The 27,043-nt window shown below is 36.4% G+C and overlaps 1 protein-coding gene across 1 annotated transcript in view; it reads right to left on the reverse strand.

Annotated features, from left to right (window-relative positions):
* Positions 1-27,043, reverse strand: part of RCOR1 (REST corepressor 1) — a 111,418-nt gene that overhangs the window by 41,701 nt on the left and 42,674 nt on the right. Inside the window, exon 3 of the mRNA XM_043985056.1 lies at positions 13,651-13,734. Within this exon, the coding sequence (XP_043840991.1) occupies positions 13,651-13,734 (84 nt within the window). The remainder of the gene's footprint in view (positions 1-13,650; positions 13,735-27,043) is intronic.

Raw genomic sequence — 27,043 nt, forward strand, 5'->3', positions numbered from 1 at the left:
CAAAGCTCATAAAAAGCTGCAAACATAGAGCTAGCATTATGGTCTTCTAGGAAGATACATCATTGATTTCACCATTTAGAAGTTAATGGTTAGCCTGCCAATTGCTACCTCTTCACAGGATTTGGAAGTGATACCAAGGTCTAATCTGTAGACCCTCACCAAGTGAAATCAATAAGCAGTTATTAAGCACCTATAATATGTGCTAAGCATATAATTTACTGTGCTAAGCACTGGAAATACAAAGAAAGGCAAAAACAGAAGCATATTTTATGGGAAAGATAACGTGAAAAGTCTATACCAACAAGATACATACAAGATAAGTTGCAGATAATCAACTGAGAGAAGGAACTAGAATTAAGGGGTATTATTGTTGGATCACAGGGTATGCAGAAGGAATTATGGTGTAAGAAAACTAGAAAAGCTTTTAAAGACTTTAAACACCAAACTGAGAATTTTATATTTGATCCTGGAGGTCATAGGAAGCCAATGGAGTTTACTGAATAGAGGTTACAAGGTCAGATTTAGGCCTTAGGAAAATCAATTTGACAGCTGAGTGGAGGATGGAGTAGAACGGAGGGAGATGAGGCAGGGAGACCAATCAAAAGGCTACAGCAATAGCTCAAGTGGGGTTGTCTTATATTTGGAAAGGAACTAAGGATAATAGGACATATTAAAGGTCCTTAATTCTCACTTTCATACCACAGAGAATATTCAAGTTGATATGCATTCCTGTCTGTCACCATAAGCCATAGAAGTATGTACAATCTGTTATGGGATTAACCATACTCTGTTTTTAAAAATAATTCTGAAATTGCATCTATGAAAAAAACCTAATACACATAAAACTACTTTGGTAATTCATGCTAGAAATGCCCAAGGACAATTACCTAACATTTAAACTCTAAATTTGGGACACATAAATCCACTGTATCATGTTTTTGATTTTTTAAAACCCAATATCATGTAAGAGGGGTAAAAAATTTCACATACCATTAACTTTTTCAAAGAAGAGACTAAAAATAAGGAAAGCTACAAAATATCAAATGGGCAGCAAGACAACATCAATTAATGACTAGGACAACTCAGAATTTCAGCTACCCAATTAATAAGCATTTTGAATGTCCATTATGTAACTTGTGAATTTAGGATACAAAAGAAATACATATATGCCAATGAAAGAACTTTATAAAGGATATTTATAATCCAATGGAAGAGCCAAAACTTATATTCAACTTGAGGAAAAAAGTAAAAATATCAGGAGATCCAGCTTGATGATTTGGCAAAACTCTGCGTAGGTCTCAGTTTCTTCAACTGTATGAGGAACTGAGCTACATGATCTATAATCTCCTTCTCTGTCTTTGCACTGGCTATATTCCTTGAATGAAATACACTGTATTCCTTCCTCACTTTTACCTCCAGGAATCCTTGATTTTTTTTTTCAAGTCTTATCTCAAGTATCTCTTTCTGCATGAAGCATTGTCCAATTCCACCAGCTATTTTTCCTCCAAGGTCACCTTCCCTCTATTTTATATTATACTACATATACCTAAGTATGTACATGTTATCTACTTACTAAATGAATCATCCTTGACAGCAGGAATGTCTTATGTTTTGTCTATGTATCCTCACAGAGTTCCTGGGGCTTAATAAACGTTTATGGATTTGGAGCAGCTGGTGGCACAGTGGATAGAGCACTGGCCTTGGAGACAGGAAGACCCTAGTTCAAATCTGGCCTCAGATATGATACTAACTAGCCATACAAGGCACTTAATCCCAATTGCCTCTCCTGGGGGACAAAAAAAGTTTATGGATTGAATGTGTAAGGCCAAATAGCCAAGTAAGTTGCAGAGCTAAATTCAAACCAAAATCCTCCAGATTTTTTATGGCACTCTTTCTCCTATAACAAAGATACCTTGAGGTTCTAGCACAAGCCTTCACTAGCAGAGAAACTAGAAGAATGACAGACTGGCTTGGATGGAATGAAAAGAATATTGGAAAATAAAGGTAATGGGATATTTTGAAAGTAGAGGCACAGCAGGTAGATTCTAAAATTATCTTGTTTTCTAAATTAATTTTTGTATCTGATGAACAAATCAGCACTAGAAAGCTTATGATTCTCATATCAGTCTCGAGATGGAAAGGAAAAATCAGCCAAAAAACCACTACTATCACCTTAAGTCACCCTCTTCCCTATTTGCTGCAGGCATTCAAAAACACCTTGTGATTCTGCATATTCTTTGTGGTGCAACAGGATGACACAATAGGGTGAGTTAAGGACAGAGCTATCCCTTTAATGGAGCCTATTTAATGTATGGGCCATTTGCAGTAGCATTAGACACTGCAAAGGAAATCTGGCACAGATTTCTTCTCAAAATGAAATCTTGAGCATGCCCAATATTTTTTTTATCTAGACTGCGATGGCAAATGAATACATGGCTGACATTTTTATGATTAAAGGAATGGGCTATTGCAGCATTTCAATTGAAAGTATAATTAGCACAAGCTGTTTTAGTAAAGCAACAGTGCCATCTGGTGGTTAAAGAACATTAATGCAAGCAACATTAAGAAAACCTTGAGTTTGAAAGAATAATAGTAATAATAATTAATGTTTAGGGATATAAGGTTTGCAGAATATTTTGCATACACCATTCCACTTGATCTTTATAAAAAACCTATTAGGTAAGCACTACAGTTATTATTATCTCTCTTTTATAATGATATTTTAGTATGGAACTGCACATAAGAAGGCCAAATTAAGGTCAAAGATTGTCAGGCAACCACAATCCAATCAACCAAAGGTAACATTAAAAAAAAAATATGAAAGGTCAAGATTTAGATGAAGGAATTCAAAATGCTCTTTTGGTTTCTGAGCTCTTAAAAGCGAGGCTTTACTCATTACATTCTTCAAAAGTCCAAGATTAAAAGTTAGCTCAAAATTTAAATATAGGCAGTTTGACCCAAGCAAATGTCTTCCTAAAATGTGTCCTCTCATGTCAACTTTCTTTCCCTATACAATATAGGGAAGGAACCAGGGACAACATTAATATAAAAAATCATGAGTTAACAGAAAATGAATGACCCCATTCTCTGCCCATATTCATTCTGTAGAGCCACTCTACGTGAAAATGTTGTGTTTGGATGACCGAGCATACATCTCAGTGAGAAAGAGAGCTAAATTTGAAAATGACAGATATATGGGATCCTGTGACAGATTTCACAATTGATAAATGGTCAAAGGATAAGAAGACAGTTTTCAGATGAATTAAAGCAATATATAGTCATATGAAAAAGTACTCTAAATCACTACTGATTAGAGAATGCAAAAACAAAACAACTCTGAGAGACCACCCCACACATTAATCAAATTGGCTAATAGAAAGGAAAGGAAAGATGACATATCAGAGGGGATGTGGGAAAACTGAGACACTAATGCATTGTTGTTGGATTTGTCAACTGATTCAACCATTCTGGAGAAAAATTTGGAACTATGCCCCAAGAGCTATAAAACTATGCACACCCTTTGACCCAGCAATATCCCAAAAGGAAAATGATCTATGTGTACAGAAATATTTATATCAACTCTTGCGACTTTTAGTGGTGGCAAAGAATTGGAAATTATGGGGATGCCCATAAACTGGGGAATGGCTGAACAAGATGTGGTATATGATTATGATAGAATACTATTGTGGTATAAATAAGAAATCAGCAGGATACTCTCAGAAAAAAATTGAAAAGACTTACATGAACTGATGCAAAGTGAAATGAGCAGAAAGAGGAGAACATTGTACACAGTAACATCAATATTTTACAATGATTTAGCTACTCTCTGCAATACAATGATCCAAGACAATTCAGAAGGACTTAAAATGAAAAATGCTATTCATCTCCAGAAAAAGAATCAATAAGGTCTGAATGCAGAACACAGCATATTTTTCTTACTTTGGTTTTTTTGGAGGAGGTGAGGGTCTGTTTTCTTTCATAACATGACTAATATGGAAACATTTTGCATGAGTGAACATGTACAACCTATATAAAATTACTTGTGTTCTCAATAAGAATAAGGGGGGAGGGATGGAAAAGAGGGAGAGAATTTGGAACTCAAAAACTTTAAAAAATGTTTTACAAGCAATTAGGGGGAAAATAAAATATTAAATATGTATATTTATTCTTAAAAAGAGAGAAGAATGGTTTTAGAGTCTGGATAACTGAAAAAGATTTAGTGAAGTTGGAAGAAACGGTTTGATGTTTAGTTCATTTTTAGACAGTGGTGAGTCTGTGGTACTGATAGGTCATCCAGATGAAAATGCACAGCAGACAAAACAGAAATTCATTTGAGCAACTGGAAGGGACTAAAATAATGAAGTGTTTAAATTCTAAGCACTTATATTTTTTGGAGAGAAATAAAGCCAGAATAAAGCAGAAAGGGAAATAAAATCCTAACCAAATCAAGTATTAACTGTTTACTTATGTAAACTGTGTTTACAGACTACATTTATAAAAACTATATTATATTTAGCACTGTGGTAGGTTCTGAGCACACAAGTACAAACAGTGTTACTAATATCCAACTTGCATTGAGTTTATATTCTTTGAGGGCAAAGAACAGGTTCAACAGGAATGAAAGGAAAGGACAGGAATTTATGATCAGTTTTAGCAAATCAAAACCATGCCAACTTTTCAACTTATGATATGGACTAAAAACTAAACATGACTAGTTCTGCTTTATAACGGGTGCAAGAATAACTGGGAAATATTTTCTCTTGTCTCTTGTTTCTTCCACTGGCATAGATACTCCAAGGACCACAACTGACCACCAGATTTGCCAGAACTAGACACAACTGCCTTCTAGCTGAAACACCACCTTCTACTCATGCCTGCAACAAGGCAGAGTTCCAGACACCTCCTAGGACCCAGCAACGTGGCAAATGAGTACAGTTCTGAAATCTTTAGGATTCACTTCAAACCTTCTAATCATCTGCCTTCATCATTGGAATGCAATTCCTCTGCCTAAAAATTCATTCATTCTCCACTGGGAATACCCCCACTCCCTTTTCTTTGCCCTATCCCTATGATACTAAATTCCCAAATGGTTTAAAAAACTCTTCCCCAAATCTAGCTATTCACTCCCTCATTTCCAAAAACCTCTACCCTTCCCCATATAAAATCCCAATACTATGTCTTCTGGAAAGTCTGCTCCATAAACTAACACATTTCGTCTTTTTATCCTTCCATTTTCTGGCATTCACTGAAATGTGATGTCCTTTTAATAACATTTTATCCCTGACCACCCTTTCCATTAGTGGTTATTCATTACCAGCTTCTTCACTCAACGGTCAAAGTGGGGAGTTGGAATGTCCCTTGTTCTCCATTGCCAATCCCAGATTACTGCCATCCCTTCACTCAGCAAGCTCTACCTTTGAGTTTCATGCAATCAAGATTCTAGTAGACTACTTTGCTTCACTTCATTCTATTTTCTTCAAATACCTCCTCAACAATGTGTGGTACGCCTTACCCATTCTTCTGTCCCATCTTCCAGTTCTGGAACCACACATCAGAATAAAATCAACACTATCATTGTTCCTGAATGGACTGTATCAATCTATTTTCCTAGTACTGCCCACAGGTAAGTGCTCTTCCCTGGCCATCATTCTCTCTGTGTGTTGGTATCCCTCCTTATCTCACTGAGAACAGGGACTATCATTGCTTTTTTATTTGTAACCCCTGTGCTAAGTACAGGGTGTACCTAGAACACAGTATGTACTCAATAGTACAGTGGAGAGAGCACTAGTCTTAGGAAGACATGAATTTGAATCCTGCCTCATATACTTACTAGTTATGTGTGACCCTAGGTAAATCATTTAACTTCTGTGCCTCAGTTTCCTCATCTGTAAAATGGAGACCCACCTTCCAGGGTTCTCATGAGGATCAAATAGGATAACAAACAGCACTTTGCAATCTTAAGATGCAATATAAATGTTAGCTATGAATATTATTAATAAATGTGGACTGATATAGTGCCTAGCACATATGATCTCATTCCACATATCATTTGCAAAATGTTCTGTCTTTTTGTAAATTTTCAGTACACAACCCTTTTTCTCCACTCATATAGCCTCTTTACCCTACTTCATCCCCTTCTCTCCTCTGGACTATTGAAATGCACTAATAGGATTCCCTTCCTAAAATCTTTTCCTACTCCAACCCATTTTTTTTCACACAGCTGCCAAAGTGAGTTTCCTATAAAGCATAGGTCTGACCATGTCACTCCCTGTATTTGATAAACTGATATTTCCCTCTAGAATAAGATCTAAGCCATTATGATGTTTAAAAGCTCCTTACAACTTGGCCTTTTGCTATCTTTCCAATCTTAATACATTATTCCTCTCTATTTGCCATGGTCCACTCTCACACATACCCATACCTTGTGTCTCTAACTTTACAGTGGCGGTTCCCAATGCTTGAGTTTCAATGGGGGGGGGGCAGCTAGTTGGCACAGTGGATAGAGCATTGGCCCTGGATTCAGGAGGACCTGAGTTCAAATCTGGCCTAGGACACTTAACAATTACTACCTGTGTGACCCTGGGCAAGTCACTTAACCCCAACTGCCTCACCAAAAAAAAAAAAAAAAAAAAAGAATCAATCCTTGGCTTCTTGGCTTTAAGATTCAGTTCAAGTGATCTAACCATTCTGGAGAGCAATTTGGAATTATGCCCAGAGGGCTATAAAGCTGTGCACACCCTTTGACCCAGCAATACCACTATTGGATCTTTTTCCCAAAGAGGTCATAAAAAAGGGAAAAGGACCCACATATAGCCGTTCTTTTTGTAGTGGCAAGGAATTGGAAATTGAGGGGCTGCCCATCAATTGGGGAATGGCTGAACAAGTTGTGGTATATGAATGTAATGGAATTCTATTGTGCTGTAAGAAATGATGAGCAGGCAGATTTCAGAGAAACCTGGAAGGACTTGCATGAACTGATGATGAGTGAGATGAGCAGAACCAGAAGAACATTGTACACAGTATCATCAACATTATGTGTTGATCAACTGTGAAACTCGATTCTTCTCAGCAATACAATGGTCCAAGATAGTTCCAAAGTACTCATGATGGAAAATGCTCTCCAAATCCAGAAAAAAAGAGCTATGGAATATGGATGTAGATTGAACCATACTATTACTTTTGTTTTTGGTGCTGTCGTGTTTTTTTGAGGTTTTTCCTTTTTGCTCTGATTCTTCTCTTATAACATGACTAATGCAGAAATATGTTTAATGTTATTGTACATATATAACCTATATCAGATTGCTTGCTGTCTTGGGGAGGGAGGGAGAAAAATTTGAAACTAGAAATGTTTATAATAAAAGAAAAGATTCAGTTCAAGCACTACCTCTTGGAGGAAGCATTTTCAGGCTCCTCCCCACTCCTACTATCTTCCCCTCTAGGGCTACTTTCTATCTATTCTGCATCTTGTACATAATTGTACATAATGTTTTTTCTCCTTCCTCACCCCCATTTGAATGTAAGCTATTTAATAGCAATGACTATTCTTGCTTTTTTTACTGCTATTTCCCAGTAGTATTTCCCAGTCTTGCACATAATTAGTGCTAAATTAATGTCTGATTAATGCTAGGGGCATTGCCACATACCTTAAAGTGTGCCCTGCCCTGGATTTTTTTTTTCCAATCAACAAACATCCTCTCTCATCCCAACTGAGAAAGAAAAACAAAGCCTGGTTACAAACGCAGATAGCCTGGGCAAAACAAATGCCCACATTGGCCGTGTCAAAAAACAAACAAAAAAATCCCCCTACTAAATGACTGAAGCTTTGGAAAAGTGCTTCAATATTTCTGAGCCTGTTTTCTCATATAGAACCCCAGGGACTTACACTACTTGAATCTATGACTACTACATGGTAATTCATTTCTATAGTGCTTGACAACTTTCCTAAAATATTTTCCTTACAGACCTACGAGGTATATATTTTAAATGTTACCCTCATTTTCCAGATAAGAAAACAGAGGCTTCAAAAAGGTACGAAAGGTACGACAACTTGAACAAGGGACACACCTATCAAATATAGGGCCAAGATAGGTTTAGAACACTTCCCCACCAATACTATGTTTATATTCAGTTGGGGAAAAACAAACAAAAATACAGAGTGGATGCAAAGTAATTTCTGGATGAAAGAGAAGGGTAATCAAGAAAGGCTTCCTGTAGGACAAGACAGCACTTAAATTGAGTCTTGCAGAAAGTCAGGGTTTGTTTCTGAGATGCATTCCAGATGAGGTGCATTTCAGCTAAGGGGGACATTTTGTGTATACCCAAAGACACGAGATGGAATGGTGGGGGTCAGTTTGTATGTAACAAAGTGGTTGAAAGGAAGAACTTAGATTGCCTGAAGCCAGACTATAAAGGAATTAGAAAAAAAAAGTTTATCCTAAAGGCAAAAGGGAGACTTTGGAACTTTTTAAGCATGGAGTACGGAGAACAGTCTGTTCCACTGGTGTGCTTCCCCATTTTTTAACGAATGCCAAATGGTTTTAAATGCCTTATACTATACTTCGAGGTCTTCCTTCATCCTTACCCTTTTCACCATTTCCCTTTATACTCTAGATTTTTTGTTTCTTTAAGTGAATTGTGTTATTACTTTAAGTTCTGCAAAATATCCCTTTGTTAATTTGATTACCTTTAATTACATTCCCTTTCTCTGGAGGTAGGTAGCATATTTTGTCTGTATCGGAGGGGGACCTGGCAATGAGGGTTAAGTGACTTGCCCAGAGTCACACAGCTAGTAAGTGTCAAGCGTCTGAGGCCAGATTTGAACTCAGGTCCTCCTGAATCCAGGACCAGTGTTTTATCCACTGTGCCACCTGGCTGCCCATCTGTATTCTTTTGGACTGATGTTTTATCACTGTGTTGATCAGAGTTCCAAAGTCTTTCAAAGTTCTTTTCCCTCTATCATGTTATTATTGTATAAACTGTTCTCCTAGTTCTGTTCACTTTGTTCTGCATCAGTTTATAAAGCTCCTCCTCTGAAATTGTCCATTTGTCCAATTGTCTTTCTTATAGCATAACATCCATATACCATGATTTGTTTAGCCATTCATTCCCCAACAGGAGGACACATCCCTTTAGTGTCCAATTTCTGTATGGCACAAAAAAAAAAAAAGAAGAGCTACTATAAATATTTCTGTACATGTAGGTCCTTTTCTACTTCTATTCCTTTGTCGGTACAAGCCTAGTAGTGGTATCAGTGGGTCAAGGCAACTTTCTGGGCATAATTCCAAAGTGTTTTCCACAATGTCTGGATCAATTCATAGCTCCGCCAACCACTCCACCAATAATGTACTAGTATTTTCCCAGTCTCCTTTTCCTCTTTTGCCACACTTGCCAATCTGAAAGGCAGGAGTTGGAACCTCAAAGTTACTTCAATTTGTATTTTTCTATTAGTGATATAGAACATGTTTCACATGATTGTTAGTTTGAATTTCTTTCTTTCAAAACTGGCTATTCATATCCTTTGACCTTTTATATATTGAGAAGTAGCTGTTAAGTCTTATAAGTTTGAGTCAGTTCCTTATATAGCTTGGATATAATCTTTTTCAGAGGTACTTGTTATAAGGATGATTTCCCAGTTGTTAATTTCCTTTCTACATTATATTTGTTCAAAAACTTCTTAAATTTTAGATACCCAAAACTGTACATTCTATCTTCTATCATCCTCTCCATCACTTCTTGTCATGAATTCTTCATCTAGCCAAAGTTCCAAAAGTTAATTTCTTCCTTGGTGCTCTCATTTGCTTGTGATAGGACTTTTTATGTCTAAGTCATGTATCCATTTATAGCTTATCTTGGTAATATAGTCTGAAGTGCTGGGCTAACTAAACCTAATTCCTGCCAGGCTGCTGTCTAGTTTTCCCAGGAGTATGGCAATCTGCTATTGATAGACCTTCTTTCTTCATTACCCTTAAGATTCTTGACCTTTTATTCCTCCATATTTTATTGTTTTCTCTAGTTCTATATAATATTCTTTGGGGAGTTTGATTGATACAGCACTGAATAAAAAGATTTAGGTAGTAATATGATTTTTATTGTGGCTCAATCTACCCACTATCAACTAAAGTTTCAAAAAGCTATTTTTAAAATTTCCTATCAGAATCTTACATAACAGCATAATATTTTGCAAAATTACAAGATATTTTAGCAAAACGGGTAGATAAGTTATGATCTATACTAGACAAAAATGAGATCACATCCTTATGACACATTTAAATACTTCAGTGGATAAGAGTTTTGTTTGTTTGTTTTTTTTAGTGAGGCAATTGGGGTTAAGTGACTTGCCCAGCGTCACACAGCTAGTAAGTGTTAAGTGTCTAAGGCCGGATTTGAACTCAGGTACTGCTGACTCCAGGGCCAGTGCTCTATCCACTTTGCCACCTAGCTGCCCCAGATAAGAGTTTTTAACTGATGAGGACTTTAGAGATAGGCAGTCACTTATTTTCAATATAAAGATGCCACCAGAATTATCACAAATATATAATTTGTAAGATAAAGGTAATTAGTTTCCGTTTCCCCCTTTCAAAAGTCATCTGTATTTAAAACAAAACCTCCAGGAACAAAGCTTTTACTCTAATGTACATTTAAAGAAGATAAGATAACAAATTTTTATGTGGGCATTCTACAAAGGATCATTTGCAGAATACTGGTTCTAAAAAGCTATGATTCATGTGTTATGAGTCCACGTATTATTAATGAGAATTACAAAACCCCTACCAACTTTGCTAACATCAAAGACCCACTCATAGAATCAAAGAATACTGGTGTCAGAAGGGTGAATCGTATAGTTCAAACTCCCATATTTGACAGATGAGACTGGAGCCCAGGGAGCTAACATAACAAGTCTGAAAATCTAGGACTAAAATCCAGATTGAATGACTCTTGTTCAGTAGAGCATACCTCTCATTTCATCAAATTTGACTTTGGGTAACATTGGTATATTTTATTTACATATCCTTTCATGAGTTACCATATTAAAATAATTTTAAATCAAGTGAATAGTTAATCCCAAAGTTGTTGATGGGCTTCATTTGTATATCTCCCAATAGTCCAATATTGTACTCAGCTGTTTGCTTCCTAAGCAATTTCTGTGCAATTAACATTCAATTTTCTGAGTAAAACTTTCTGGATGCCAATGTTCTCAGGCTGTCAGTCAAGAGAGTGACAACAAGATTCTTTACTCCTTCCTCTCACAAGACCTCTTTTGAGTCAGACATCTCCTTCATAAAGTATTTTCTATTTCTTTTCAAATGCAAATCTTCAAGAGTATAATGAAACCTTAAACCTAGGTCTTTTCCACTGTCTTCTAGATTACCCATAATTTTGACTCTTAAGATTATGTTCAAGTAAAAGGGACTGTCTTCTTGTCCTGCCATTTGATTAGACCACATCAATAATATGTTCCACTCTGGGTATCACAATTTAGGAGTGCTATAGACAAATTGGAACACATCCATAGGAAAGATCAAAGATGAAAAACTGAAGGCAAGTCACTTAATCCCAAGTGCCTCACCAAAAAAAAAAAAAAAAAGAGAGTGTCAATTAGGATGTGTCAGAAGGAAGATCTGAAACCCAGGTCTTTCTGGATCTGAGGATGCTCTGACACTTCACCACCCTGCTTCTCAAATTTGTAAAATAATAATATGGTGAGAGTAAAAAGGTTAGAACAGATAAAAGGCTGATAATAAGATAACTGACATAAACTAGATGTGATACAGATTCCATCTTCTTTAATTTGCTATGGTCTGCCTACCAGAGTTTAGAGAATTGTATTTTTTTTGTATAAATGAAACCAATGTTGCTAACATTAGAAGAAACGACAAAAAAAATGGAGAGAAAAATGTTTATAGACAGTTTCTCAGATAAAGGTCTCATATCTCAAATATATAGAGAACTTTGTCAAATTTATAAAAATGAGTCATTCCTCAATTGATAAATGGTCAAAGAATATGAACAGGCAGGTTCTGGATGAAGAAATGATTTCTTCAAAGCCATATATAGTCACATGACAAAATGTTCTAAATCACTGATTGGTGAAATGCAAATTAAAACAACTTTGAGATATTGTCTCACACCTATTAGATGTGGATAGACAGAAGGGGAAACAACAAGTGTTGGAGGGGAATGTGGAAAAACTGACACTAATACATTGTTGTTGGAACTGTGAACAATCTAGCCATATCGAAGAGTAATCTGGAATTATGCCCAAAGATTATATTATATATACACACCCACCCTTGGACCCAGGAAATGTCACTATTAGGTCTGTTTCCCATGGTGATATCAGGGAAAAATGAAAAAGAACGCCATGTTCTCAAATATTTACAGAAGTTCTGTTTTGTGGTGGCAAAGAACTGGAAATTGAGACAATGCCCATCAATTGGGGAAAGGTTAAATGAGTTGTGGTATAGGGTTGTGATGGAATATGACTCTGCTGTAAGAAATAAGAGGTTGATTTTAGAAAAACATGGAAAGACTTGCATGAAATAATGAATAAAATGAGCAGAACCAAGAAAACATTATATACAGTAACAGCAATATTGTTCAAAGAATAACTGTGAATGACTAAGCTATTCTGAGTATTATAAATATTGAAATCAACTACAAAGTACCTGTGGTGATGCTATCTACCTTTAGAGAAAACTGAAAAATAGAAGTATGCATAGTATGGTTATCTATTATTGCAATTATTATTGTCTATTATAACAAATGGTAGCCTTCTCTATGGGAGGAGACAGCTTGAAAGTTAAAATGTAGTTTTTTTAGAAAAGAGAATTGTATTTTTGCAAAATGTATTTAAAGGAAAAAGTTCTTTAAAAAAACTTGGGAGAAAATAAGATTTTTGAGAATCATTTAGGAAATTCATCTTTAATGTTAGTTTGTGGTATGTGTATGTGTGTATGTGTTTAGGGGTGGGTAGAGGAGGGGAAAGGGCAGCAGGGTGGAAAAAGACCAAAAGCTAAAAAGCTACACACTAAGCATCAAAAATTACTAACAGCTGGAGTATTAAAAGAGAAAAACAAACAAACAAAAAACAAAGCTTAGAACACAAATACAAATTTAAAACCATACAAACTACAATTCTTTAGATAGTTCATCATAATTAAATAGTCTTGCCTTTCTAGTTTGTGAAGTCTTAGCAACAGAAAACTTATTTTCTACAACACGCATTTGCCATTGTGATTCTTCCTTTTACATTTCAAGGTTTTTCAAATTTGGCACCTTAAATATCCTTAAAGTCCCAGCTGGATTAGTTACTGTATTGCAATGTTCCCTCCCCTCCCTGAGCCTCTCATCCTGCCTCAGCAATGTTATTTTTGTGTCAGCTGCTATAGCACTGTGAAAAAATGGATGATTATGAAAGCTCATGGTGCAAAATTTTCAAAGGTTTGTGCCTAGATCACTGAAGACCTCTTTTTTGTGACGGCTGGCTGCCTAGCAGTATAGAAATAGTACATACATATCCATGAATTCATTAGCTATGCATACATATAATTAAAGCAAAATGCAACAGAAATAAGCACTTTTGGTTGAAAAAGGACTAATATGGTTCACAATTAAACAAAAGTAGAAAATTAAGTTGTTTTTAAGACTTACATTTTGCCTCTGATAGATTCTGATTAGGTGACCATACCAGCATGCCAAGATTTTCTCTTTCCTGAGAGCGCCTTGAAATTTTAGCTTGGAAAAAGAGCAGAAATGGTAACTTAAATATTTTATTATTTTAACAGATACAAAAAGCAAAGCAGGTATTGTTTTTTTTTTAATCCAGTGTGTTCTGATAAGATTATTCACCCTTACCTAAATTTGCCCTGACATGTGACAGAAAAATACATCCATGAGTATGCAAACCAAATGCTTTTTAAAATGTAAAATACTTCTACTTGTTTATTTAAAAAAAAAAAAAATCAATTTCTTGTATTTACCCTTCCTTAAGAAGGCCACAAAATATAAGGAAACCACTATTTCAAGTCAGAGAAACTTACAGCTTTACAATTATAGGAACCTTGGAATAAAAGTGACAAAAACTAACATTAATATCTACACCTTTTATCCAGGAATATTAAAGAACAAATATTTTTAAAGACAGTCACCAGACCTCTTTGAATGGATAATCATATTATTGTACCATTAGTTAAGAAATGGAAGCCCTGAGTAAGATGACTGAATATAGCCAGCTGAGATGGCACATGGAGATTGACAAATTGCTGACAACAACAATGGTACACATAGCCCACAGAACCATGGAGCACTGTATCTAAAGATACATAAAAAAGCAAGTTTAGGGGAAAAAATGACACATTAACCAAATCTTTATCAATCTCTTTTTTTTTTTTTGGCAGGGAAAGGTGGTTTACTTCTAACTGCAATCCTTCTGTAATAGTAGCCTTTCAGACATACTAATCTCCATCAGATTCTCTATCAGAGAATGTCAAAGAAGAAACTTAGAATTCACCTAGTTTAACCTCCATCATCACATGTTATTGTTCTGAAACAAGTGCTGAAATAAATAACCAACTTCAAGTAAAAATGGACAAAGCATTTAATTTCCAAAAAACCCCCAAACAAAACAAAACAAAAACCAATAAGCACTGTGAACTTGGATAGACTAAATTGTAGGGAATGGGAAATGGGACAAGGCAATTTAAGTAACTAACAATATACAGGGTACCACAGTCTAATGATTTAGGCAGAGTGTCTATGAGTTCTCAGTACCAAAGCTATAGCAAAACAAAACACCAAAAAACAAACAAAACAAACAAAAAACCCAAAAAAGTCAAAAGCCCAACAAACAAACAAAAACAACCAATCACCTTCATTTATGAAGTACACAGATTTCTGTAAAGTTGTATATCACTTCTTACATTTTTGAGAATCAACTGAGAAGCACATAGTGCAATGGTAATAGAACACTAGACTCAGAATTACTGTACAAGCAGTTCTGCTATAACACAACATATCTGTTCATAAAAATCACAGCTATGCAAACCTGAGTAATCAAAACCACAGGGCTTATAGGGAAAATGAAGTGGAGATGCAACACAAACTCAGTCCCAGGGAAAACTCTTTCAACTATAGGATCAGGGGTACCAACACCAGTGTCTCCCTAATGGAAAGCAAAAATGGGATCAGACTAAGGGACATAGGTGGAATCTACTTTGGACCTAGAAATGGGAGGCTTTAGGCAGAGTGTCTTATGTGAGGATGCTCACAGGACCACTCTTCCCACTAAGCACAAGAAAGACATTTAGTTCTAAGCCCATTTCCACTGAAGCACTACATTGCAACTATCTCCATCTGGGCTTTTCCCTTGGCAGGTGGCTGGGGTCAAAGGGGCTGAGTAATCATCAGTCTGTTCTGGGGTGAGGGGTATGTTAGGGGTCTTCCCTTCCCTTTTGTGCCTGCCTCTCAAGACCCCCACCTCTCACTCTCCCTAGTGTTATACTTCCCCAAGTAGCTCTCATCTCATACTAGGTAGATGAGGATGACTGCTTGCTGTTGCACTTTTCCCCCAGTGGGAGTCAGACATCTCTTCCCAAAGGCCCTACCCCCACCCCCATCATACCCAACTACTATGGTATGATGAAATCTGAAAAAGCAAGGTAAAATTCACATTATTTTAAAACCGTTCCTTAATATATCAATGACCTTGGAACAAATTCACATTTTCAAAACAAATGGTACAGCACAACTCTCTATACATACTCTAATATATGCTACTAAATTGCTGTGGTGATTTGGGGCAATCCCTTTATCTCACTGAACCTCAAGTTCCTCATTGATAAAACCAAGAAGGTCCCAACTCTAATATTTCATGATTCTATGAAATTTGTTTCTTCATTGACAATTAGTTTCAATGGTGCTATGTCATCATTTCATAGTTATCTTCAATTAACAATGGATCCTAAACCTATTTTGTCCCTATAAATGTGTTAATAATCTATACAACAACATTACAATGGACTAAGGAAACTTTTTTATAATTCGATAAGATAATTCTGTAAAAGCTTGAATTAATTTGTTTTGTATGTTAGGTTTTCTTAAAGCAAGACAAATGCAAACAAGGAATTGCCAGCAATGCCTAGAGCACAACTTTCCAATATGGAAACAAAATAGTATATCTGCAGAATTTAACAACTTCAGGGTAATTCAAAACCAAGTAACAGCCTAAGTTTATACACTTTACACTCATTATCTCATTTGAGCTTCACCTGTCTCTGTGAGGCAGGCAGTTCAGGTATTACCCTATTTTATAAATTATGAAATTGTAGCTCTCAGGCACATTAAGAGACTGTCATAATAAGATTATAGCTAAGATTATATCCCAGATCTTGTGACTCCAAATTTAGTGTATTTCACACCAAAACATATTGAGAATTGGGAGTATTTAACCTGAAGCTGTGACAGTGTGAAGAAAGGTATTCCCCCTTACCACCTCAGTTGATGTGGTCATAGAAGACACAGAATGAAATCACAATGTATTAATGAGGTGTTAAACTGACAGGAGAGATGCAGCTTTGCCCAGATCCTTCTGCCAGGTGTCAACACTTCACTGAGTCAGGAAGGGAACAACACAATTGGCTGAGAAAATAAATTAATTCTAAGGGCTTTAAATCGCTATGCCCTGAGGCATCTATGGAGGAGACCCTCAGGGAGAGGGGGAAAAAAGAATTTCTCTCTCCTCCTTCCCCCATATTGGCCATGTAGCTTAGAAAGGATACTATTGGACCAAAAGGAAATATTTTTATTTAATAGGGAGTAGACACACACTGGAGACAGATACAAAGAGAAAGTCACCTAAGAGAGTAAACAGCTCTGGAAAGAACTCTGGGAAACCAGGTTGGGGAAGCAGGGGAGAAAGAAGATCTCTACAAGGAGAGAAAGGGGGGACTTCCAGGACCTGCAGTACCAAGAATTGTGAGTTGCCACATGTGTATCCATCATGTCTCACTTCTATTGTACTTCTGAGTTTAATTCCACTATTCCCATGGACACTGTATGTATGTATGTATGTGTGTGTGTAAGAATATCCTCTACATTTAAGTAAGTAATGTTTTGTAAGTATTGTTCTTCAATTTCAGTAAATGCCCCTGATAAAAGCTAAGCCTACTGAATGATTGTTAACTGGAAGCAGAAAGTAAGAGTTCATGAGCAACAGTTATAGCAGTACTACCCATTGGATGACCCCTAGAGTCTAAGGTAACAGTACCCCACAGGTGAGTACATACTGGAGAAACATTCCAGAGAAGGTGTTACAATATCAGAAAGACTGTGGAACAGTGACCAGGTTCTATGTAACTCCAGAAGGCATAATTAGGATAAATGGTTGTAGAAGTTACAGGGAAGCAGATTTCAACTGAACACAAAGAAAAGATTGTTAATAATTACAGCACTGTAGAGGATATAAAAGGGACCTTAAAGATCACAGCTTGCTCATCACCCCGTTTTAGAGTGGTTGTTTACATGTCAATTATTCTTTTTGCTTCAGCACAAACTACAATCACATATGTTATGAGAAAAAAGAAAATGGAAGTGTCTTCCAATGGTTAGTACAGTGATTGGCACATAGTAGATACTTAATAAATGCTTACTGACTGACATTCTGTCCTGAGCAGCTGAGGGTCCTGAAACACCAGCAAGGACCTTGAAGATGCAACAATATAAATCTCAAAGATCAAGGGGGTGCATAACCCTGAGAGGTACAAGTCAGTACAAGAACCTAGAGAACTCATAAGACAGCAAGCAAGGCTGACCATCTGATGTAAAAAAAGTCCAGCAGGAGGAAGCCTAGACACAAATAATATGATATAAAGCCCCAACACACAAGCTAAATCTGTGGAGCTGAATAAATCAAAGAAAATACTGATCAGTAACTAAAAGGAGATTCCTTTTAAAAGGAGAAGGTAACTACGTAACAATTGCAAGCAGAAATTTAAAGGAAAAAAAAAAGGATTTTCTACAAGGACTATAAGAATGCCTAGAAAAAATGAAACAAGGTGCAATGAAACAAAAAAGGAAATAAAAGCTCTGGTGGAAAGTTGAATAACTTAGAAGAGAAAGTGATAAACTTTACCAATTAACAGATTCCCTGAAAACTAGACTAGACCAAGGCTTCTTAAACTTTTCCCACTAGAGATCCCTTATATTTTTACACAACCTTGGGTATATATGTATATAATAAAATAGGTATACATAACCTTTTACTGCTGCCAAATTTTTCATAACTCCCCCCATTTCAGTTAGCAACCCCATATGGGGTTGAAGCTAGGGACTAGACCAAACAGAAATCAATGACTCCATAAGAAAGCAAGAAATATTAGGACAAAATTAAATACTGGGGGAAAAAAATGAATATCATCTGATGTAAAAAACAACTGACTGGAAAACAGGCCAAGAAAGGAGGGATAATTTAAGAAACATGACTCCCTGAAAACTCAAAGGAGGAGAGGAAAGGTCGAGAAACAATATTTCAAGAAATCATATATGATAAATGCTAGGATCTATCAAAACCAGAGGGCACATTAAAGAGAGGGGAAAAAAACCCAAAACAAACAGCAATCACCAACAGAAGGGAATCCCAAAAGAAAAAGGTCCAAGAATAGAAGAGCCAAAATCCAGAGCATACACATCAAAGAGAAAATACTGCATGCACCTAGAAACCAACAATTCAAGTACTAAGTAATTCTAGTCATGGTCACATAAGACCTGATAGCTATTACTATAAAAAAGGAGATCTTGAGGGGCAGCTAGGTGGCACAGTAGATAAAGCACCGGCCTTGGATTCAGGAGGACCCGAGTTCAAATCCGACCTCAGACACTTGACACTTACTAACTGTGTGACCCTGGGCAAGTCAGGTAACCCCAACTGCTTCTCTCTCTCTCTCTCTCTCTCTCTCTCTCTCTCTCTCTCTCTCACACACACACACACACACACACACACACACACACAAGATCTTGGAATACAATATTCCAAAAGGCAAAAAAATTAGACTTGTAACCAGGAATAACTTATCTTACAAAACAGAGTATACTCCTAGAGGGGGGAAAACAATTTAAATACATTTTTGAGCAGGAACTTCGAAATACAAGCATAAGTGTCCAAAGAAAACTAGAGTGTGTACTTTGGCAGCACATATACAAAGAAAACTAGAAATTTATTTCAGCAATTATTAGAAGTCTTTTAATTTCTCATAATTGGGGTGCCTGAAAAGAGTATACAAAGCATGGAGGAAATGAAGGAAGTAAATAAACATCATATGAAAACCTAATACAACATCAAGGCAGAGCTAGGACCAGAAATCAGGTTTCTGGACCCCTAATCCAATAAAATCCTCAAAAATCCAAATTATAGTCATTGTATTCCTGAGCAATGTTACTTTTTTGGTAAGATTTCTTAAGAGCTAAACTAAGAAATGAAACTTTAAGATGTCACACCACAAGTTATATAGCTCTATAGTTGTACTAGACTGGTGATTAATGTGTATGGAGAATCAGGACTAAGTTTTAAGGCATTAGAAGATAAGCCCCTTTTAGAGTAGGGACTGTTTCCTTCTCCATATTTATATCCCAAAAACTTAGCACAGTGTCCAACTGATAGTCATGACTTGTTATTGTTGATGAGTTGCTTCTGTTGTGACAGACCTTTCATGATCCCATTTGGAATTTTCTTGGCAAAGATTCTGGAATGGTTTCACTAGTGCATTTTACAGATGAGGAAACAGAGGCAAACAGGGTTAGGTGACAATGTTTATTGACTACTTTATTAGCACAAATGTAATATCTTCATCCTGAAGATCAGTTATAATAAAGGTATTTAGACTTATTTTCCTCAAAACCAATATAAAGTAGTCCTCTTACTTAAATGAATGAATGAATTTAGAACAACATTTTAAAATATTGCGTGTGTGTGTGTGTGTGTGTGTGTGTGTGTGTGTGTGTATGTTTTGCATAACACCTATGAAATCTGTTCTTAATTTTACTAGCAGTTTGGTGAGAAAGTCTGAGCTTCCCCATGTGTAGAAACTCATTTAGAAATTGTAGAAATTACTTAAAGATTACCAAAAAATTATAAAAGTCTAACAGGATATGGATCAAATGTTGGTTTCTTGCTCAAGTTCCTTAAAATAAAAAACCCTAAAATAAACAAATAGATAACCCTAAAAATGAAGCTACATGTTAACGTATAATGTATAGTGATATGTTATCATTTGCTGTTAAAATAAGGCCAAATAGGTTTGAAATAATTATCAGAGGACCAGCCTAGGAACACTGCAATGCAAGCATATGTTATCTCATTAACTAGCTTCAGAAAATGACATTAGGTGAGAAACCACAAGGACAGTTAACTCCAGTAAACAGAAGAAATCTTAGGATTATAATCAGCCAAACAGCATTAGGACATTAAATCAAAGAATTTCAGAGTTGGAGGGGACCTCAGAAGCCAATTCATATTCAATTCAATTCAATTCAATTCAGTTCAATCTATACCTGACCAATAATGCTTCCAATATATCCCTGTTAAGTCTTGAACATTTGTTGAAAGCATCCTTTTGCAGTATGTATCCATACTCACGCAATAAGACTGCAAGGGATTTTTAACAGTACATATTAGGACAGACAGTAGTAATCAGTTCACCAACTGAAAAAAGCTACAAAATCCCAATTATAGAAACAAAGAATGTTAGAGCTGAAAGAGACTTTATAACCTGATATAGATCATCTAGTCCAACGCCCTAATTTTACAGATAAACTACACACTGGCTTTTGATTCAGAAAGATCCATTTAAACATGAAATAAATGAACAGAGAGGAACACAAGAAAGCAGCAGATCTGGACTTTAAACCCAACTTTAGCTTGTGAAACCCCAAGCAAGAAACTTAAATTCTGGGCTTCGCTTTCTTCGGAATAGAGGAGATGATCCAAAGAATGGTGGATTTCTGAGCTACGGCTTAAAATATGATAGGGCTTTTGACAAGGGATAGTATGCAGCTAACAAAAGCTAATAAGTTATATTGATCTGTCTTAGTGATAACAACAAAAAAAAAAACCCTAGAAAAAAAATGGATACACACCAATTGAGGAATGGCAAACGAATCATGGCATATGAAGGGTCAGTGAGGTGGCACTGGTCCTAGAGTCAGGAAGACTTGAGTTCAAATCTCACCTCAGATACTAGCTGTGTGTGACCCTGGGCAAGTCACTTAACCCTAATTGCCTTAAAACATCCAGGGCCACCTTCAGTCATCCTGATATATATCTTGCCACTGGACCCAGATCTGGAGAAGAGAGTGAGGCTGGTGACCTTGCAGAGTCCTTCCTCACTTAAATCCAATTAATTCACTTCAAGTCATGGCATCACCCTGATATAATGGTCCTTCTCTGAGAACAAAGAACAAACAATAACAACATGATACACGAATCACTTAGCCTCCCTTGTCCTCAGTTCCTTCATCTATAAAATTATGAAACTGGATCTCTTCTAGTTCTAAATTTGTCCTATGAATGTAATGGAATATTATTGTTCCATAAGAAAAAATGAATGAGGAATTCAAGAGAAATATGGAAAGATTTGTATGAATTAATACAAAGCTAAGTAAGCAGAATCGAAACTACAATAACAAAAATACAATGTAACTCACTAACGAGAATTTTGTAATGACCAATCCTTTTTCTCTAGAAGTAGATTATTCATGGAGAATATATATATATGCCACCAGATATAATCACAAGATATAGTGGTTAACTGTATTTGTAATAAGGATGGCTTATTGGGACATGTGAATTTCTAGAAATGACTAATGTTAAAAATAAAACACATCAGGGAGAGGAAGATAGAAAATTTTCTATGTACAATTACCAAGCTCTGTACTACAGAGATTAGCAGCTATAAAATAGGAATAGCAGTAGATGTATATCAAATTATATGCAGGAATCAAAATTCAAGAATAAAGTGATTTTAAAATCCAGCAATGAAAATCATGCCCTCGGATTATATACACAAATGTACAAATATAGTCAGGGAGGCAACTTGGAAACTTTTAGCACTAAGAAACAAACACAGAGTGAAACTTGTTGGGTGGAAGGGTAGAATGGCTCCTTTGGCTAAAATGTGGCTCTGTAAAATTGTAATAAAAGGACCAAAATAGGGGGAAAGGGTATGCACAGGGGAATAGTATCAAATATTAATAAGATATACTCACATGTGAGGAAATCTGGGAACCAGAGGTAAAAATCAAGAAGAATTTTCTGGTGAAGATCAAAACGAGAAAGAAATAGGAATGATATTGTCAAGGGACTATACTATACTATACCTGTACAGGAGGAGGAGTTAAGGAAACAGAACATAAACTACGCACACGAGCATAATATAATGATTGAGGACTTAAATTACCTGAATATTTATTAGAGGTCTGACTGACAAAAACAGCAGCTATTACATTAATGACATTCTCTAATAACTTCAACCTTCAAAGAGCAGAAGAAGCAAGAAGAAGAAATGCTATTATAGATCTAATTCTCACCAAGAAAGAAGAAATTGTTGCTGAAACAAAAATGATAGGAACCTTGGGAAGAGAACTGACAAGGAAAAGAGAGGCAATAGGCTGGGATGCATTCTAGATTTGGTGATAGTTTTATTTCAAAGAGTTCAGACAAAGAAACAACTGGATTATATGGCCCAAAATAATTCAGAGGAAATGTTAGCCCAAGAGGAGTGGAAGTTCTTAAGGATGAAATATTTAATACACAAAGAGAAATAATGCCAAAGAAGAGAAAATAAAGGAACTATGGAGGAATTACAGGGGAGCTCACTGACCAAGAATTTTTAAAGATATTTAAGGTGGAAGCTCAATTAAGGGATAGAGAATTAATAAAAGGCATGGCATAGACCTGTAAGAGTAACATCCAAAATGAAATAATGTTCATATAGAATATTGGAGAAAAAGAAGACATTAGAGAAAAAGAAGATAAAAGGGATAGTAAATGGAAATACAACGGATGGAGAAAAGGTTGAATATTCAACTCATATTTTGCTTATGTTCTCTTTATTTTACTTTCCCTTTCTACCTGTAAACTGGACTAGAAAGGTTGCATAAAAATGGTTAATAGGGTATTGCTACCCAAAATATAGTGAGGAAGAATATAGCTCTCCTCAACTAGTCCAAACAAACTACATTCACAGTGAAAGAACTGGCAGAAGTAACACTTAGTGGTCACTTAAAATTAATGAAGTATACCCAAAAAAGGTCAATACAGAAGTACACATATGTGCGAAAAATATTTATAGTAGGATTTTTTGTTGGTTTTTTTTCTTGTGGTACTCCAAGGAACCCAAATAAATGGGCACTCATCAATTAGGCTGAATAAATGGTGATATATGAACACAACAGAAAAAGAAAACATGATTTTTCATTAGATATACCCCATGCCTGGAATGATTTCCTTTCTCACCTCTGGCTCCAGACCCAGCTCAAATCTACCTTCTCTAAGAGGCTATGACCTCCCTCACTTTAACTAACCCCACTGTATGTACATAATTATAAAGGGCAACTAGGTGGTACAGTGGAAGGAGTGCCAAGCCTGGAGTCAGAATGACTCATCTTTCTGAGTTCAAATCTGGCCTCATTGACATTTACTAGCTCTGTAACCCTGGGGAAGTCACTTAACCCTGTTTGCCTCAATTCCTCATCTATAAAATGAGCAGGGAAAAAATGGCAAACCACTCCAGTATTATCTTTGCCAAGAAAACTCCAAATGGGGTCACAGAGTTTGACACAAGTCAACAACAACACCACACTGTTATATCTATGCTGTCCTCTATATTAGAGTATGTGGTTCTTAAGGACAGAGACCATATTTTTACCTTTTTTTAAAAAATCCCCCAGAGTAGCTGTACCTGCATATGATAAGTGGTTATGTTTGGTTAATGGTTGCTGAATCACTGAAAAAGCAGTCAGTAAACACTTATTAATGGCCTACTATGCGCCAGAGATACCAAAAGAGGCAAGAGACAGTCTCTGCGCTCAAGGAACTTACAATCTAATGGATACAACAAGCCAACAAATATGTACAAACAAGCTACATAGAAGATAAATAGAAAATAGTTCACAGAGGGAAGACTCTAAAATTAAGTCCAGAGTCCTGGACACCAACTCTCAAAGTAGCCAAAGATCACATTAGCTTTTTAGACTTCTGTATCAGATTATCAAGCTTGCAATACACCAAAACCACTGGATCTTTTTCAGATTAATAGCTGTCTAGCCACATATTCCATTTGTACTTGTACAGTAGCTATTCTGAACTCAAACATAGGGCTTTACATTTATCCCAATTATATTACATCAAGGTAGATGAAAAATGCCTGTCTAGACATACACAATTGAATGAACAACCTATAAAGAGCTACATAGGTCTGTTATCCACCTACAGTGTTTGCTAAAACTGTATTTTGTAAATTAATTGCTATTATACCCATTTTGTAGTAAGCATTTATTATTAATATTGAATATCGATAAAGTATTGACTGTGTGTCTCCCTAACTTCTCATTGTCTCAGGCCTTCATACCTACATAATCCTAAAAGAAAGAATTCCCACCAACAGAAAGCATTCCAAGACAAGGGATTGGGTAAAGAGAGGGACAAGAGGCATTGCCATGGGTTTTATCTTCTTCAGATAGAAATTATACACTGATCAAAGCTAATTAGTTAGCATCATTCAATTCCATTGGTTGACATGACTTGAAGGTGGTCTAAATTAAAATGAACTCTACCATGACATAAGGGAAGAGACGCTTGCATCTAGGTGTGGTTTAATCCCATCTGAGCTAGACAAAACAAAAAAAATCAATCTCCATTTCTTTTTTTCCCCAGACAAGATTTGGTGAAGTTCCTTAAGAACTGAACTTTCTGGAGTGAGGAGGAAAAAGTACTGAAACTGATCTCTGGGTCCCACCCAAGAAATTCATTATTAATAATTATTTTCTCACAATAGGATAAGGAAATTGGGCCAGATTGCCTTTGGAAAACTGAATAATGATTTTCAAATGCACTAACTTTTCTCTAAAACAAAAATGCTTCTTTATAAAGATCAATGTTCCAGAGCTTCTCAATCTCTAATTCTTGCCATTACCAAAAAACAAAAACACTGCTATAAATATTTCCTTTGCCTTTTTCTTTTTTTTTTTTTTTAACCTCTGGGATACAGACCTAGGAGTGGTATTGCTGGATAAAAAGATATATTGGGGGGGGGGTGGCTCGGCAGCTAGGTGGCACAGTAGATAAAGCACCAGCCCTGGATTCAGGAGGACCAGAGTTCAAATCCAGCCTCAGACACTTGACACTTACTAGCTGTGTGACCCTGGGCAAGTCATTTAACCCTCATTGTTCTGCAAAAAAACAAAACAAAACAAAACAATAACAAAAAAAAACCCTGTAAGGGGGGTTGGTTTTAAAAGATCTCCCAGGCTCGTTAAGCCCTGTATGGGCCACTAATCTGTAAGGGCCAAATTTAATATGGGAAGAGCTAGCTGCCCCCTCCCCAACTGTTCCTCCCAGACTGATAAGAAATGAGATTAAAAAGCCTCCTTTCAAATAAACCAAAAACAGGGTTTATTGATGAGAATAAATTTAGAAATAAGGATAAAGAAAAGTAGGAAATGGGGGCAGCTAGGTGGCAGGGGGCAGCTAGGTGGCATAGTGGATAGAGCACCGGCCTTGGAGTCAGGAGTACCTGAGTTCAAATCCAGCCTCAGACACTTAACGCTTACTAGCTGTGTGACCCTGGGCAAGTCACTTAACCCCAATTGCCTCACTAAAAAAAAAAAAAGAAAAGAAAAGAAAAGTAGGAAAATACAACCTGTAAACTCACCCACCAGACTCAGCTGCTTGGCTTTTAATTCCTTAATCTTCCTTATCAGCCATGGCTTGCTATTATGAGTTTTAGCATCCCACACCCCCTCCCCTTCTGCATTCCATTACATTCTGAATTCCTTGAGATCAAGGAAACATCTCATTCCCTTTTCTTATATCCCTAGTTGCTTAGCACAGTGTCTCACTTAAGGTAATGAAAATAATGATTAGCGGGGCAGCTAGGTGGCACAGTGGATAGAGCACTGGCCCTGGAGTCAGGAGGACCTGAGTTCGGGTCTGGCCTCAGACACTTAACACTTACTAGCTGTGTGACCCTGGGCAAGTCACTTAACCCCAATTGCCTCACTAAAAAAAACACAAAAAAACCCCCAAAACCCCGAAAATAATGATTAGCCACTGACATTTGAAGGAACATGAGGATAAAATGAAATAACATATATAAAGGGATTTGTAAAGCTTAAAAACTGCTAGCTATTTATTATATGTAAAAGATCTTGAGGTTTAAAAAATGGTTTAAGAAGCCAAGATGGGGGAGTAGTATAAGAAAATAATGGGCTTTTTGCCACCTCCCAAAAGCCCTAAATTGATTTGGACTTATTAGATTGACTGAAAGTGATTGACCTAGCTGATTAACTCAAAGTTAATTCAATTAAAACCACACCTTCATATGAACAAGCAGTTTTCTGATGAAGATTTCTGATAAAGGCCTCATTTCTAAAATATATCAGGAATGGGGGCAGCTAGGTGGCACAGTGGATAAGCACTGGCCCTGGAGTCAAGAGTACCTGAGTTCAAATCCAGCCTCAGACACTTGACACTTACTAGCTGTGTGACCCTGGGCAAGTCACTTAACCCCAACTGCCTCACCAAAAATATATATATATATATATATATCAGGAACTAAATCAAATTTATAAGAATCTAAGTCATTCCCCAATTGAGAAATGGTCAAAGGATACAAACAGGCAGTTTTCTGTTGAAGAAATCAAAGCTATTGCCATATGAAAAAATGCTCTAAATCACTATTGGAGAAATGCAAATTAAAACAACTCTGAGGTGTACCACCTGACACCTATCAGATTGGCTAAAATGACAAAAAAGGAAAATAACAAATGTTGGAGA

Source organism: Dromiciops gliroides, chromosome 2 (assembly GCF_019393635.1).
Source record: "Dromiciops gliroides isolate mDroGli1 chromosome 2, mDroGli1.pri, whole genome shotgun sequence".
Taxonomy (NCBI): Eukaryota; Metazoa; Chordata; class Mammalia; order Microbiotheria; family Microbiotheriidae; genus Dromiciops; species Dromiciops gliroides.